At 36.3% G+C, this 17709-nt stretch overlaps 1 protein-coding gene across 4 annotated transcripts in view; it reads left to right on the top strand.

The window, feature by feature from the left end:
* Positions 1–103: 103 nt before the first annotated feature.
* ABCA9 (ATP binding cassette subfamily A member 9) overlaps positions 104–17709 on the top strand; it is a 67068-nt gene continuing 49462 nt past the window's right edge. For 3 of the 4 annotated variants that reach the window (XR_006512542.2, XR_006512543.2, XM_044745416.2), the window contains exons 1-11: positions 104–247; positions 3805–3904; positions 5447–5548; positions 7007–7214; positions 9207–9371; positions 9948–10051; positions 10639–10865; positions 13339–13480; positions 13728–13913; positions 14790–14937; positions 15337–15505. Coding sequence is in view for 2 of the 4 variants with exons in the window: in XM_044745416.2 (XP_044601351.1) it covers positions 3899–3904; positions 5447–5548; positions 7007–7214; positions 9207–9371; positions 9948–10051; positions 10639–10865; positions 13339–13480; positions 13728–13913; positions 14790–14937; positions 15337–15505 (1457 nt within the window). In the remaining 2 variants the exon portion in view is untranslated. The remainder of the gene's footprint in view (positions 248–3804; positions 3905–5446; positions 5549–7006; positions 7215–9206; positions 9372–9947; positions 10052–10638; positions 10866–13338; positions 13481–13727; positions 13914–14789; positions 14938–15336; positions 15506–17709) is intronic. The other variant, XM_014847674.3, reaches the window with a different exon arrangement.

Raw genomic sequence — 17709 nt, 5'->3', positions numbered from 1 at the left:
AGGAGTCAAAGAAACGGAAAACTGTAAAGAAGTCACCATGTGATGTGAGCAGAGAGTTTTTGGCAGCCTGGCTGAAGTAAGACCATAATCCTTTTCGGAAATCAGTTTAAAACGGAACTATTCACAATAAACATGAAATTAAAAGCATGAAGTAGTGGTGTCCCAAAAGGAATGTGAATTCTCCTCCAGGACATGCAGAGACCCGTGGATGAACTGTTTCTAGATTCTTGCTCCAGCTTTCCTGAGAGTAAGTTAACCTCTAAAATTGTGGTTGTTTCGCATATGGGAGAATAACATACAACTTCAAACAGGGAATGCCAAACATTTGGATGGAAACTATTAAATGCAGTAAGTTATTAGTGAGTTGTTTGGCTTTTTCAAATCATCTGAGCATTTTATATTGTATAGCTAACTAACCGGTTGGAGAACTAAGATTTGTTTTTCATTTTTACCCTATGACTAAAGCATGTTTGGACAAATAGCATATATTATCAAATAAGGCTGTTGGATAAATTAAAGGAATGTAACTTTATGTTGCGTTTTTGCAAGTATGAGCTATTTCCCAAGTTATTAGAAGTAGTTATTCTTTTTTATTTGTTTTCAATTTTACTGCCAGAGGATTTGTAAGCACGGGGGTATACATGATTTTCTGAATTTTGAAATGTTTTAACTGGCTTGAGAATATTTTCATCAAGAAAACTTAGGGCGATATTTTTATTGAGCTTGTTTATCATACTAAATGTATAAGAATTTTGATCTAATTCATTGTGCAATGTTATTTATTCTTTGAAAACTAGGAATTCTATCTGATGGGAAGTGACTCGCTTTTTATAGCCAAGTTATTATTTCTAGATCATAAAACTTCCTATTGGAGCAATTTAAGCTAGTTTGATATTTTGTGCTACTATGGTGCGCAGTATTTGTTTTCCCTATTAGTGTGCGCAGTGGAAAATAAATCAGTCTTAACAGTCAGAAACAAATAACCACAATCATCATAACTAGATCATGTGAATTATTCTTTATTCAAAAATAATTTCCAGCACATGCCTTAATCCACAGAAAGAAAGAAGAATAAGCCATCAGGCAATAGATTTAACCCTTTCAGGTACCATCGTTTACCACGACATTGATTTCCTAATGGGAAATGCTGCAGGTTGGTTTCAGTTGGGGTCACCAGGCTGTCAGAGCCTACTCTGGTACCATTATTAGCATTCACATAACTTCGGAATCCTTTTGTTCATCCCTGGACAATTTTTAAACATGAATTCATGTCCTCCTATGTTCCATGAACGGGCACATCATAGAGGGAATCCCCAGCAACTATTTTGGTCCTAAAGTCCTTGCTCTAGACCTACGCTGGAATTTCTTTCTGTCTTGTTCTCAGTGCTCATGCTCTCAGGCTCTTTTTATGCTCCTTGAAGTAGTTTTCTACTGTTGCTATAAAAAATGACCACAAACTAAATGGCTTAAAATAAAACAGATTTATCGTCTTACAGTTTGGGAGGTAAGAAGTGTGGTGTGAGTCTCACTGGACCAAAATCAAAGTGTTGGCGGGGCCGCGTTCCTTTCTGGAGGATGAAGGGGAGAATTCTGTCTTCTTGCCTTTTACAGCTTCTAGAGGCTGCGCACATTCCTTGGCTCACACCCTACTGCCTTCATCAGAAAGGGCAGATTCAGTCCTTTTCACATCGCATACTCTGACCTCCTCTTCTGCTTCCCTTTACCGCATTTAAGGACCCTTGTGATTATGATGTGTCCATCCAGATAATCCAGGATTGTCTGTTTTAAAGTCAGCTGATAATCAACCTTAATCTCATCTCTTACCTTAATTCTCTTTTGCCGTGTAATGTAATATATGTATTCATAAATTCCAGGATTGGAATGGGACCATTATTCTGCCTACCATGTTCCTCTTCAATTATTCCTTGCCTTTCAGACTTAAACAGCAGCAACACAGTACTCCCTGCAATAAACCATGGTTAGGTTCTATTGCTGGCAGACCCCCGCAGCTGCCTCAAGTAAATGATCTTCCATTTAAGCCGAATACTGAATTTGGGGGCAGGGAGGGGGAGGTGTGCGTGCAGCCCGTATTCATGGCTTCAGTCCTGCCACCTGGATACGATCAGCATTTTAGGCCACAAACCTTGTATCCAGAAGCAACTTCATTGGTAAAATGGTGGAAGAGACAATAGTAACACTATGATTTCCATTCCTCTTCACTATGGATCCAATTCTGGCACAGCCTCAGGATCCAAGCTTCATGAGAAGGCACAGAGCTTCAAGGGTTCCCTCTCTTCAAAGGTCCTCTTTCACTGTTGCCCTTTTTGGGAAAATCCAAAGTGGCTGTAGGGTGAAGGAAAAACTGTTTATGCTAATTTTTTTCTCGTTGCATTTAGGACACTTTAGACTCCACTTTTTCCTCTCAACCCATGCTATCATTTAAGGGTTGATTTTTTTCTCCTCATCTTTGAAAATACTCTTGCTAGTAGACATCTTCTCTGTCTTTCCACACCCAGATGAGGTACTTGCCCCAAATGTGGAAGCTGCAAGGGTGTCTCTCTTTCTAACCATCACGGATTTATTTTACTTGAGAATTCAGTTCATTAGGGGCTCCCTCCATCTACTGTTTTTTGCTAATGCCACGCAAAATATGATTTTAATTTTTCTGAGGTTATTACTTTTACCATTGGTGTAAAAGCATTTCACATTCTTCTATATCCTAACCTTGGAGTGGAAGAAGGCAAAGCTATTGTATCCAGGCAGATTCTGCTGCACCCACACCACCCTGACGTTCCAGGACGTGGGGTCAGAGCCCATGCTTGGGTCTTGGCCTTTAACGCTACAGATCATTTCAAGTGAAGGAATATTGTGTGGGTTTCAGTGCTTTCCAATAATATTAGATTAAATTAATTTTCTCAGTTAATTTTAGATTAATAGTCACATTTAGGTCAGGAGAGTTGAAAAACTGCCTCGTGTTTTTTCCTTAATTTGAGGCAAATTTTAATAATTTGCCTGACTTTTTGGGGAAGAGTGGTTTGTGGTTTGTGCTTAAATCACATTCTAGTTTTATAGCAAATGGATATTTCTTCACTCTTCTTCTTTATTTTTGTCCATTTTGGTAGATTTTTCGAAATAAAATGAGTCACTCACTTTTTCACTTCCGCTTTGAAGATGTCAGGCTGAATTCTGTTCCATTATAAACTGTTTCCTCCCTCCGTCCTGAACTATGCCACTCCACCCCATCAACTTGATTCTTATAGACTTTCCCCTTTATCTTTAATTTCAAAAATATTATTTTTTTATTTTTTTGTCATTATATTTGGTTCTTGGAGCATCTTTTTGGGAAATACACATGACTCCCCACTGCCTTGAAAAAGTAATTTCCATTGTACTTTCTACAATGTGTTGTTTTTTCTTCAATGTATATTTCTTGCAACTGTATTTTCTTCTTTTTCGATATCTCTTTACCAAATAGTTTAATTTTGATCATTTTTTGTCTCTACTCCATGTACTTGTATCTCTCTCATTGTTTTCAAATGCATTTTAATTTTTTTAAAAAATTTGAGAGAATTTCAAAATTTTACTCTGTATCATGGAAGATTTTATCTTCATTACTGATCTCAATGGGAATTTAAATATGTTATTTGCTTTTTATTTCTTTTTAACTTTCTTCTTGAATTTTGTTATAGTCATTAAATGGGAGATTTGAAGACTTTTCTTATGTTCATTGTAATAAAGTTTTCTTTTAAAAACTATCTGTGTTCTCTGCCTTTTGAGGGTAATCTACCTTTCCTTATGTTCCAGCATTTGGGAGCTCCTGATAATGACTGCACAAAATGAAGTCTGTGAATAAATAGCCTGAGTGGATCTCTCCGAGAGCTCCTCACTGCCTGTCTGGATGCTGGTAGAATCTCTGATCTTACACTGAAGGAAAAATTGATCCACTACTCTCTAGCCAAATTTCTACAGCAGCATGGCACACTGGTTAAGAGTTTGATCTCCAAAACTTGACCATCTTTTTCCTTAATCTGAGGCAAAATTTAATAATTCAGCTGACTTTTGAGGGAAGGGTGGTCTGTGGTTTGGGGTTAAATCATATTCTAGTTTTATCATGAATGGATATTTCTTCAGTGTTCTTTATTTTTGTTCATTTTGGTAGATGGACCATTTTTGTCCGTTTTAGTCCTCATTCTGTTACCATTGGCTGTGTTTGGCCAGTCATTTCTCCTCTCTGTGCCTCACTTTCCTCATCTTTTAAGTGGGAGAATAATAAGATCTATCCCAAACATTTATTGTGAGGATTAATTAATTATTAATTCTTGTAAAATACTTAGAACTGCCTAGAACATAGGAAATGTTAGTTAATATTATTTTCTCTCCAATATCCTATATTCGGACTACCTCTAATCCCCTCTCTCTTTGTTCCAGCCATAATGAACAATATGAAATTCTCTGACATTTTATGAGATTTTTCTATCTACTTATGTTTGGATTTTGTTGCTGTTTGGCTTACTGTTTGTTTTTTTAATAGTTGGCTCGAGACTTTTGGACTCTTTAAGGATCAAGTTAATCTTACTTTTGATTTCATAGCACACAAAACGATTGGTTTAAACGAAGCTACTATCTTGTTTTGGTTATTGATTTTTTAAAATTTACATTCTCATTTCATCCTCAACCTCCATTCTCGTTTCCCTTTAGCACAGGTCGCCTTTTCATTGTACTTGATGGTGGTCCTTTAGTTCCTGGATATTCTTGAAAAATGTGTATGGCATGTAATGTTAATTAATATAAATGATATTGTGATACAACTCTCAACCTTTTATTATTTTTATTTAGTTGGCACTATGTTTTTAAGATCTCTCAATGTTGATGGGTAGATACCAATCCATTGCTTCTGAATCCTACACGATATTCTATGGAGTAAAATTTGTTTTACCATGCTGTGCCACAATACTCTACATTACGATGAATATCTTTGTACAGGTCCCCTCACGGACCCATGTGGTAATTAGTCTGGCACACATACCAGGAGCAGAATTGATTGATGGCAGGATATTGCTAAGTAGCAATGAATTGGTAATGAGTCACCAAAATGGTTGTGTAAGTCTATACTCCCACCAGCAGTGTGTTAAGTTCCTTTATTCCTGTTAGAAAATGGAAGTATGCCAAATGGTGGGGACAACTCTTGACTCTGTTAAACTTTCTAATTTTGTCAGTCCAATGAGGGATAAATATAAATTATATCTCATAAATTGTCTTAATTTTTACTTATTTCCATCTTGAGCTTGAATATCCCTTCATGTGATTTTTAGCCTTCTGGCTCCCTTCTGGTACACACGCAATTGGAAATAGCGCTTATCATGTTCTTTTTGGTTTGGTTGCACAATGTTTCCTATTTCAGGCCTTCACATTTACTTCCTTTACTTCCTCATTTTAAAATTAACAGGTCAGAATGAACAAGAGGCACTTAAGTGTGCGTCAGCAAACATGGGCCCTTCTCTGCAAGAATGTTCTTAAAAAATGGAGGATGAAAAGAGAGACCTTGATGGTATGGTTCAGAGTCTATGCCTTCTCATTTTTAGCAAAGGAAAAAGTACTTTCTCTAGCAGTGCAAACACTTTATCTTCATTATTTAATGTTTTACATCTATTCCATTTCTAACCACAAGTTGGATTATTTTTTTTAAATTGTGGACTTTGCTATTATTTCAAAGAAGATTCCTTTAACATATGTCATTATTATATGTCTTAGTGGAGGCATTTTAAATAGAGTTCCTATTCAGAAATTCCCTGGGAAATAAAGTCACATCTTCATACTGCAGAGACAACAATTCTTAATATCTGAATTCATTGAATCTCATGAAGGAATAGGAACAGAAGTTCAGGGTCAAAGTCGAAGAAAGAGGGAGAATTTAATTCATAAAGTAATCCAAAGTTTAAAAAATCACTCAAATGATAAATTGTAGCTCTTTCACACAATTGTACTGTGGATACAGACAATGCCAATTTGAAAGAAATAATGGTCATATAAACAAACAAGAAAAGAAAGTGACATTTTGAGCTTTTGCTTCTATTAAGATAGTATACATTTTCTTCTGATCATAAGAATGAATACATGTGCTTTGTGTAGAAAATTCAGAAAAATATAATAAATAAGTTTAAATCACTCATTAGATACCATAGTTCAAGGGTTGATAGATTAACATTCAATCTCATGAGCATTTGTGTGTGGGGCAGGTATTGTGTGTGTGTGTTCTTTCAACAAATATGTATTGAATGCTTGGATTGGCAGTGAATAAGATATACAAAAATTCCTACATGGAATAAGGTTTACATAAATATAAAAGTTGAATTCTACTCTATGTAGATGTTTTCTACATAGATATAGACCAACACCCGTAGCTAGAATCAGATCATATGATGAATAAGATATACACCTCTTTTAAAGGCCACGTGTTTAGAATTATAGCTAAATAATAAAGTTGTTATTGTCACTGGACTTCAAATGCATTCTGTGTATTTCCGATTCCAGAATGCTGTCACAGTGATGAAGACTTTTAAAATTCCTTCTTATGAGCAATATTTTGGGACTATCTTCTTCCACATGCAGGCAGCAGGAGATAAAAATATGACCTTGCTCCTGTTGATGGAAGTTGGTTATCTATTTCAGGCCACCTAACATTTCTTCATCATTGTCACTCAGGTGTCAACATGACTCTGATCCATTGTGCCATTCATGGAGTGATCCAGCCTTTAACATTTGCATTAAAGTATGATAAACTTAGACTCAATTATCATTGTAATTGATGCTACAACTCTGTCTTGATGGATGATGTGCATATTTCAAAACATGCAGATTAACGGACAAAAGAAAACCAAGACATTTAAAAACTGGGAGGGGGGAAAAATGGAACCCATGCTATATAACAGAATAAATTGTTTGTGGATGATCAATTTGTCGTTGAACCGCTGTTGATTTGCTTCCTTTTTCTTTCCTTGCTGTCTAGGAGTGGTTTTTCTCATTACTTCTAGTACTGTTTGCATACCTGTTTTCCTCCAATTTACATCAAGTTAATGACTTTCCTCAGTTGCCTGCAATGGATCTGGGACGTGTAGATAATTTTAATGATTCTAATTATGTTATTGCATTTGCACCTGAATCCAAAACAACCCAGGAGATAATGAACAAAATGGCTTCAGCCCCATTCATGAAAGGTATGTTCTCTGGCAGTTCATGGTAATTTCCTTATTAACAAAATACACAAATTCATTTTGGGATTTCCTTGATAAAGTGTGTTAAATGTTCAAGTTTCTAGATTTAATGAACAAAATTAATGCATATTCCTCTCCAATAGCAAGGAGATTTTCTTACTCTATTTACTAGTCTCCTATTTAGAAAATTTATGTTAGAAGAGTTATCCTCATTACAGTCTGTATCAAAATGAGATAGTCCAGGATTATTCAAGTGTTTGTTTGTGAGAAGATTCTGGAATGATTGGGCAGTGGTGACAGCATGGTTTTTAAATCTCCCCAAATACTCATATAGAAGTTGAGAGAGAAACTAGACAGAAAAACCAAGAAATCATGGGTAATACTTACAACAAAACTAGGTGACAAGGAGTTCCCTCAAACCCCAAAATATAAGTGATTGGAGGAGAAGTACTACCAGTCAATAGGCCTGCATGGTATCTCTCTCTGGAGTGGTGAGAGAGCAAAGGAAAGCAATGGGGGTATCTGATGGACCTGAGAAGAGAATCAGAGCACCTTAAGAGAGAACTAGTAGCCACAGCAAAGCAGAGAAGGCCGACTCAAGAACAGCAGCTGAAGCCATCTTCAGTTACTGCATTGGTGGTGTAACATTAGCATGTTATTCTGTGGCTGCTATATATGTAAAGTGAGATATATCAAATAAGTAATCATGGAATAGTTGAATTTTCTCACCCCTGAGTTCTTGAAACACAAGTCTCAGCATGGGAAGAAAGGAGATGCAGAGATTTAGGACAGGAAATTTACAGGGTGAGGAAACTTGTCATTCCAGATAGCTGGGAAGTCATTGAGAATGAATAGGTTATGTCAAAAGCACTCGGCAGTCAACTTAAAGACACTCCTACTGGTCAAGGTTGGCACCATTGCGCTTCAACAAGAATAATGAGTGCAATGATTTGAAACTCATCCAATGTGTATTTAAATCTATGCCTTCATAATGATATCAGAAGAAAAAAATTGCTGAGCCTTTAAAGGGTGATAGGAAATCTGTTCTTACTATGAAATTTGTAAATAAAGGGGAAATAATAGTATTTATCCCATAAGAATTGTGCTGTTGCATAACCAGATGATTGAAAGTACTGTTTTATAAACATTTTCTACTAATAAATGAAAAACAAATGATGGAAATAGAACATCACCACTTTGAAACTCCCATTGAATTAACAGATCTAGGCATCAAGCAGCAGTGGCTGCTAATATCTCAAAAAGAGAAACAATCAGAAATTATGACATATTGATGAAAGAATATACCACCTACAGTCTTGCCAAAAGGATTGGACCTGAGCCTCATTAAGCCTATGGATGCTGTTGCCAGATTGCAGGAAATACAGAGGACAAAGGAACATGTTGAATTGCATCAGGAGCCCGTGTTCAACAGAATCCACATAGTGGGAATTTATATGGGTTAAGTGGCCTGGGTTTGATCAGTAACAGTCATTCATTGACATTTTATATTTTAGAATAAATGAAGTCTCTTGAGAAAATACTCTCCAAATTTAGCAATTTTACTCTGTCTTTGGAAGTTTGGCCACTTTGACATGAATGTCAAAAGGAAATGTATATTATAATTATAGTATATATTTATAATTATAGTATGTATTTTAACTTTAGATAGGTCTGTGTGTACCTGAGTTTATATGTATGAATCAATATTGCTATTATTTCAAGTTCATTGTGGTTTAAATTACTGGTTAAATAGTTTATTTGGAAAGGCGTAATCTATTTGTGATAAAAATGATTGCCACATTGCACTTCTGATTTTATCTAATGTCAGAATCTCTCCTCCAGGTGTGAGTCTCTTATTTAGGACCAGCACTGCCTTTAGTTAGTTAAAGAAATAACTTTAACATAAAGTAGCTTCAACATAATCAAATATGGCATGCTGTCTTTAGACCATATGGAAATCTTCTTACTTAACTATTCCCTTCTTTCACACGGCAGGAAGAACAATCATGGGCTGGCCTGATGAAAAAAGCATGGATGAATTGGATTTCAACTATTCTGTAGATACAGTGAGAGTCATCTTTAAGGATACCTTCTCATATCATTTGAAGTTTTCCTGGGGAGGTAGGATCCCCAAGATGAAGGAACACAGAGATCATTCAGGTAACCTTTCTGTTAGAAAAAACTTTTCTTTTGCTATCATGTCGTTAGTCACAAGGGGGCGTATGTGATAGCAGAAGTTTACACAAACGCACAACACATGCTTCTAATTTCTGAACATAAGCGAGATTCATTCTTATTAAATAAAGCTTATATTCTTAAGTACATTGTTTACTAAGAAATTTTATTTGCTATTATTCCTATGTTACTCCTAAGTAAAACCTGCAGAAAAGGCTCTTGTTCAATGATTCCCAAATATTAAACAAACAAACAAAAAAATTCAGTGCTTTTTTGGCACAAGAAACAGAAGAGCAAAGCTCAAAAAAAAATTCTTACCTAAGGGGAAGAATTGTAAGATTGAATGAAAAATTATGGAGAACAGATCTGAACAACATTAATAAAGCAATTCTGGAGCATCCTCCTTGGGTATACTCTGCAGTCCTCACTTGAGAATCTTACCATATGCTATATTATCATGGACTTGGAGTGCATTTTGGAACATTCGAACTTTTGATTTTTCCTATAACCAAGACTATCCCATCGCTTCATAATAGCTGTGTTCTTCTTCTTTTCCTAAAGCTCATTGTCAAATAATGGATGAAAAAGTCACATGTGAAGGATCAATGTTCTGGGAGAAAGGCTTTGTAGCTTTTCAAGCTGCCATTAATGCTGCTATCATAGAAGTGAGTAGTAAGTTAAAGGAACGTAATTGCATTGTAAATTAAATTTTGATGGATGGTGATATAATGGATTATCCTATGTTATCATTTAATTAATTTATTCACTTAGTTAATTTGGCACAATATGCTGAACAACTACTATATTTAAACCATCATGCAAAGCACTGAAGATCAGGAAATAAATAGAACACGGGCACTTTTCTCCAGGGATCCAGGTAGTGGGAGACTAGAAATATGGATAAACAGTAGTAATAAGAGTTTAGGTTCCATGATGGAATTATAAATGATCTGCTAGGCAAACAATGAAGCAGAAGATACTCTGATGAGAAATATCAGAGAAGACTTACTAACCGAAGTGACATTTCAGCTGAGACTTCAAGCTTCAGTAGGATTTTATCCTGAGAAGATGGTGAGTAGGGACGTTTTAAGGAGTTAAGACAAAACCTGGAGTCTTCTAGGAACTACAAGGGGACAGATCATGATGGCCATATATATTAAATGTGGAATGCACATAATTTCTTATAATTGAGACAAAACACATGAGGTTATAATTAACTTAATGATAATTTCTTCATTGATGTCTTTCTCAGATCACAACAAATCATTCAGTGATGGAAGAGCTGATGTCAGTTACTGGTATAAATATGAAGATATTGCCTTTTGTTGCCCAAGCGGGGATTACGACTGATTTTTTCATTTTCTTCTGCATTATTTCTTTTTCTGCATTCATATACTATATATCAGTCAATGTTACACAAGAAAGACAGTACATTAAGTCATTGATGACAATGATGGGACTTCGAGACTCAGCATTCTGGTAATTGACATGGCTACAATCTATGATGCAATGTAATACATGGAACAAGTTAGCTGGTTGCACTCTCTAGACCTGTAAAGTATCATATTCGTTATATTTACCATATTGATGATCTCATAAAATAGTGCATTATAAGTGAATGGAGTAGATGGACCTATGGGCTTGGTAAATGAAACTTACTTCTTTGAATTAAAGAAAAAGCCTGATCCTATAGACTGCTGAAATCCAGATTGTTAAAGAATACTATTGATGACTATTAGTCAGCCGGTTACCATATATGGGTGAACCCACATATATAAGACTTTGAGGTTTCTGTTTGATGAAATATATGTTTTAGACAGTTCATTAGAAAGGGTGAGTGATTTTGCCCCACGTTGAATGTCACCATTTTTATGACACCAAAGGAAAGAAGCCTGTTATACTTTTTAGGCATAAGAGCTTTCCTTAGTGGGGTATCGCAGAATAGTAAGAACACAGCCCTGGGAGGCAGCAAGTCACGGGTCTTCTTCATCTAACCTTTTAGTAGCTGCCACCTTGAACAAGTTACTTAATCTCTTTAAACCTCAGTTCTCTTTTCTGTGAAACATTGATAATAATATCTCTCTCATTGGCCATGAAGATTAAGGAAGCGAATGTATTTAAAATGCTTTACATTGAGCTTGACAAAAGTTAAACCCTCAATATTAGACAGCAGTTGATAGAACTTTGGGAAGTATTATGGCCTAAAACGACACTAGGTGCAGATTAAGAAACCAAGGATTGAATCCCCAGTTAGCAACAAAAATTTTTAATGAGTTTAGCCAAGGGATGCTTTTGAGACACACAGTGGTAAAAGCATACATCCGAAGTCAGAAAGCAGTGGTTTGAATTTGCCCTTTACATACTGTGATATTGTTTTCAATGTTAAACAAGATTTGTAGAATATACAGAATAGTTCTACATATGTGCCACGTAATCTTTAAAAAAATGGTAGACTCTGTTGAGTAGGAAGATCTCACATTGTTAGTGCTGCCAATTTACACCAAATTTATTTATTTTTCCGTCAGAAGTGTTCAATAGACTGAATGAAAGAGTGGATAAAATGGATTGCTGGTTTGGTCTGGAATAGGAGTTTTCTCCGGCATCTCTTTTTGTACTTACATTCTGTAATTCAATACTGAAGGAAAGTTTGGTCGCCATATTTTAAAAAATAATGGAAATGTACAAAGTCAGAGAAAACTAGCCAATTAGATAATTTAAAAAAGAAACCAAATATATCCAATGAAGCAGGGTTAAGAAAAATCAGGTCTTTTTCCTATAAGAAAAGATTGTGACATTCTATTTGTACAACACAGGAACGAAATTATGGGGAGGTTTATATAACACACAGAGAGAAATGATTTCAGAACAGAAATGTGTTGTGCAAAGGGAATCATTACAATGAAGCAAGAATTCCCAAAATGTGATGGCATTTTTCCTCTTTGAATAAAAGAAAACTAAGTGTTCATTGTGGAGCCATTATAAACCGGTTGCCATACTAAACCCACAAAACACAACATTTCATTTAATTCTCTATTATTTTTCAGTAGATGATAAGAAAGTTTAAAGAGATGAAGTTACTACCTCTCAGGATCGTATAGTCACAGTGTAGCAGAGAAAGTTTGAACCCAGACCTGTATGATTAGAGAGTTTATTCTCTTTCCCCTATAAAGAACTTTCTTTCTGTTTCTTTGACGTTGGCAGCAAGAAAAACGTATCTTCATATCCATCTGCGTATCTATGTCTTATGTCTATGTGTATATCTGTACCTATGTCTAATCTATATCAGGGGTTGGCAAACTGTGGTACGTTTTTGTACAATCTGCAAACTAGAAATGCCTTTTACATCTGTAAATGCTTGAAAAAATCAAAGGAACGGTAATAGCATGTGGCACACAAAATTTTACATGAAATTTAAATTTCAGGGTCTACAAATAAATCGTTATTGGAACACAGCATCTGCTTGTTGCTGTGACTGCTTTTGAGCTACAAAGGCAGGGTTGGGTAGTTGCAACAGAGACCATAAGGCCTGAAAAGCCTAAAATATTTACGATCTGGCTCTTCAGAGGAAAAATTTGCTGATTCCTGCTTCATTGTGGTTTTTTTGTTCATGGTGTTGATACAGTTACTTTGCTGAAATAGGAAGTCCAGAGCTAACAAACGGTCACAGATGTCTTCCCTGAAAACCTCTCTCCATTACTCTCATTTTATCACTCAGTTTCTTTCTTTCTTATTTTGCAATTAGCTATCTATTTTACGTGTTTACTTGTTTATTGCCTATCTTCCCCTGTAGGATACAAACCTTAGGGGCAGAGAAATTTTCCGATTTATTAGCTGTTGTATTATTCCCTTTGCCCTTGGTATATGGTAAGATTCACAATCATTTGCTGAATAAATGAGTGAATGAGGGGATGAAGTACCAGCATTCTGAACTGTTGCTTTGTTTCTGTGCTAGGCTCTCCTGGGGTTTGATGTATGCTGGCTTCATCTTTATTATGGCCACTCTGATGGCTCTTATTGTAACTTCTGCCCAAGTTGTCGTCCTAACTGGCTTCATGGTGGTCTTTGCTCTCTTCCTCCTCTATGGTTTGTCTTTGGTGAGTTGGTGAATTTAGTATCAATCTCTCTCTCTCTCTCTTTGGACTCTTTCTGAGAAAGCTACCCATCATTTCTCACTGATTCTGGCCACTCTTCTTCTGTTTTGTTTGCAGTGTTTGCATGAGATAGTATCTGGGTTGGGGTGGAGTGGGTGAAATATAGTTTTGTGATATGAAATTCTGTTTATTATGCTGTTGCTGATTCTCAGAGAATTACATACTACCTGAAGTTTTTCTCTCCTCTCAGATAACTTTAGTTTTCCTGCTGAGCGTGTTGGTAAAGAAACCTTTCCTTACTGGGTTGGTTGTGTTTCTCCTTATTGTCTTTTGGGGGAGTCTTGGATTCACTGCGTTGTACAGACATCTTCCTGCATTTTTGGAGTGGACCTTATGTCTTCTTAGCCCTTTTGCTTTCACGGCTGGAATGGCCCAGGTAAGAGCTAATGTAACTATTCCATTTTTTAAAAAACAGATTCCCTCTGAATTATTCATGCTACGTGTGCTAAACATTAAAATTTCCCACCCACTTTTGTAAAGATACACACTGAAGAGATATGAGAGGATTTTATTTTTCTCTCTCAGTATAATTAGTTTTCTTTGACATCACTAAGTATAAGCCAATACTCCATTATTGATGTGGTTCAGCTTTTACTTTTAATGGATTGTCCAAAAGAACACTTATCAAATTTAATGCTCAGGAAACATGGCCCTTAATGTTATTGAGAATGTTTGAAAGTCAAGAATTTGATACAAATACATTTTTACTTTTTGATTAGCCAGTTATAAATGAAACTGAACCTCCTCTCAAAATTTAAGTCTAGTTATGACATCATATAAAATGCTAAATGAAAGATTATGTTATATATAATCTCATCATATCTAACTATATAGTTCAGTATGAAATTATTCTTCTGTCGTCTGCCTAACTACTGAAGTACTTTCACCCCTCCATGTTTTTACTCCTGAATGGTGTCTCCTGTCTAGAATGCCCTCCTTTTTCTCCATCTTAAAACTGATGAAATGCTATAGGTAGCCCAGCTCAAATACCACCTTTCTTGAGTTTTTACCTGCTCCCAGAGGGAGCGCCTGCTGCTGCCTATGGGTCTCTAAGCCCTTGGTAACTACCTCCACTAACTTCCCAAATTGCTTTGTGGATGGTTTCATTGATGTGCTTTCCAATAGATTAGAGCTCTGTAAAGACAGGAATTATGTTTTATCTTTTCAATCCCGGCGTCTAGCAGAAATAAGACAACAATTCTTAATGTTCTATTTATCCTTTTTAAATTCAATGTATGTATCTTTTTTTCAGCTTATTCATTTGGACTATGACATCAATTCTAACATCCAATTGAATTCTTCAAACAACCCATACCTAATAACAGCTACTCTTTTCATGTTGGTTTTTGATGCTCTTCTCTATTTGATATTGGCATTGTATTTTGACAAAATTTTGCCCAGTAAGTAGTAACAATATTGTGATTCAACACGATTTCATTCTTTGACTTTCTTTAAAATAAATGTCTAAATGTATTGGATATAAATTATTAAGCATTTTTTTTCAAAATTTCTAAAATAAGCCTAATGGTATTCTGAACTTTGCCTATAGAATCACTTTCTAAGATCTTGTTCTACCATAACGCTTTCAATTGTTTACTTTTTAAACGAGACACCTGCAAGAGGTTAAGGATAATTAAACAGTTAGTTCTTGTATCAGAACTAAATGAAGAATGCTAGTGCTTGATACTGGATCTTAGGAATTTCTAAATGCTTCCTCAAATGATTGCATTGACGTGCTGTCCTACATATTCCTTAAAATGGTGACAGATCCAATATTTAATTGCCTCCTCTTCATGTAGCTGAATACGGACATCGACATTCTCCCTGGTTTTTCCTGAAATCCTCTTTTTGGTTTCAACACCAAAGAGCTGATCATGTGGCCCTTGAGAATGAAACAGATTCAGATTCTTCACCTAACGACTCTTTTGAACAAGTGTCTCCAGAATTCTATGGGAAAGAAGCCATCAGGTAATAAATAAATTACATGGAGTTGCAAATGGAGAACAGGTAAGTGATCAGAGATCTATCAGGCAAAACACAGATGTGGCAAAGAGTTCCTTCAGTGCCTCTTTGTATCCGCTTGCATCCAGGCTGCTACCCTCATCAAAGGCTACGTTCCTTCTTAATAGCACGTTCTCACATTGTCAGTATTTACATTTACAAATATCTTATGGTGTAGCAACAACCACCAATGAATAAATAATCTTCATATTTCCATTTTTCTTATTATCTCTTTTTTTCTCCTCTTCATGCTTCTTTCTCTTTCTCTGCCCGTTCTCTTTATGAAAGACACTGTCATCAACTCCATTGTTATTCTCACCCTCTTTTCTGTGATTCACTTTGTCCCTCTCCTCTTTGCTTCCTGACGAATAAGATGAGAAGGAAGAGGCAGGTGATGCAGAAAAGGGATGGGAGACATCCCAGAGAGATGGGAAAGAAGCATAAGCCAGGGATACTCATGTCGTCTTCCCTCCAAGATGATGTATGTGTTTTATTGATGCTGATTGCTGTATTTCCAAACACCAGAAATCCCGCATTCCCTAGATCTTTGCTCAAAATTTGTCCATCATTCAATGTTACCTTTGTATCACTCCTCAAAAAAATTTTTCAATTCACCCCCTCCACTTATCTGTTTTAACTCTGAACATTTATGACACTTACAGTCTCTAAATGTTTAACTTCTAAAAACATAGGTTTAATATGACCAGACACCATAGAACAGGATTCTCTCATTCCTCATGTGTTAGTGCTGTGTTATCAAGAATTGTGATCTCCCTTAAAGCTGGAACTTTAAATTGTGTGTCCCTTTCAGGCCAGAATCAGGTGCTATCAGAGCAGTGATAGAAAGCCTTGAATACTGAGAGAAGGCATTTTGATTTATCCGGTGGGCAAGAAGGAAGATATTGAAAGTTTGTGAATCATATGTAACAAGATTAGCCCTATGATCCAGGAAAATTATCCCCAGCAATGCATGGAGGCATTGAAAGCAGAGTCTACATATATTATTATTGGGGTAGTCTAGAAGGTTTGATCTATGAATTGGCAAGCCAAGGCTGTCTGTCCAGTTTCATTGCGGTGACCTGCACTGCATCCAACAGACCAGCGCACAGAGCTTTGAAGCTCTGGGTCCTTCTACCCAGAGGCCAAGCCAGTCGGATTTACAATTACCTCTTAGTATAGAAGGCAGAAGAATGGAATGTCAATTAAAACACGTTATTGTGCCAACCGCAGAGTAGATTCTACCTAATCTAGAATCTACTACCTAAACAAACGTTTAAGGCTAAATTCTATTAAAACATATGGGAAAAAAGCCATCATTCATATTGTTTATGAATTCCTTATGAAGGAATAAAACAAGCTAACACCTGTTACTGCCTAAAAAAGAAAAGAGACGGAAACAGAGCCTAGGAAAAGCCCAGCAACTGGCCCAAAGTCACACAGTTTACAAAGAGAGGCAGTATTTGAACCCATATGTGCTCAACTCCAAAGCTATTGCACCTCGCTGCCTATCCTCTTCATAATTATTTCTGTGCTTAATTGGATTATACTCATGCTATGGACTGAATCGTGCCTCCCAAAACTCATCTGTTGAAGTCCTAACCCTCAATGTACTGGTATTTGGAGATGGGCCTTTGGGAGGTAATTAGGGTTCGATGAGGTCATGAGGGTAGGGCCCTTATGGTGGGATTAATATCCTTATAAGAAGAGGAAGAAAGACCAGAGCTCTCTCTCTCTCTGCAAGATGGCACTGTTTGCAAGCCAGGTAGAGATCTCTCATCTGCTGGTTTGTTGTAGATGTAAAAAAATAATGCAGATAAAATGCACAGGACCTGGCTTATAGTAGACCGTCAATACATTTTAAATCTTTCTTCTCTATAATCAGTGTTCCTTTCTTCTCCCTCTTTTCTCATCTTCTTTGGCGGTGTACTATGTTTCAAGCCTTTTGCATTCTGCACATGGTATCTTATTCACTCTACAAATCAACCATATGAAATAGTTAATATTGTCACCCCCATTTTACAACTGAAGAACTGAACTCAATAAGTTTTGAATCCACAGAATTTGTGAGAGAGCTAGTGAGTGGCACAACTGGACTTGAATCAGAACAGTCTGACCCCAAAGCTCTAACCTTTCTGTTAGGGTGGTCTCTGTTTCTCTTCTCTTCTCCACCA

Source organism: Equus asinus, chromosome 13 (assembly GCF_041296235.1).
Source record: "Equus asinus isolate D_3611 breed Donkey chromosome 13, EquAss-T2T_v2, whole genome shotgun sequence".
Classification (NCBI taxonomy): Eukaryota; Metazoa; Chordata; class Mammalia; order Perissodactyla; family Equidae; genus Equus; species Equus asinus.
Note: the sequence above shows the minus strand (reverse complement) of the source record. Positions and strands in the feature narration are given on the sequence as shown.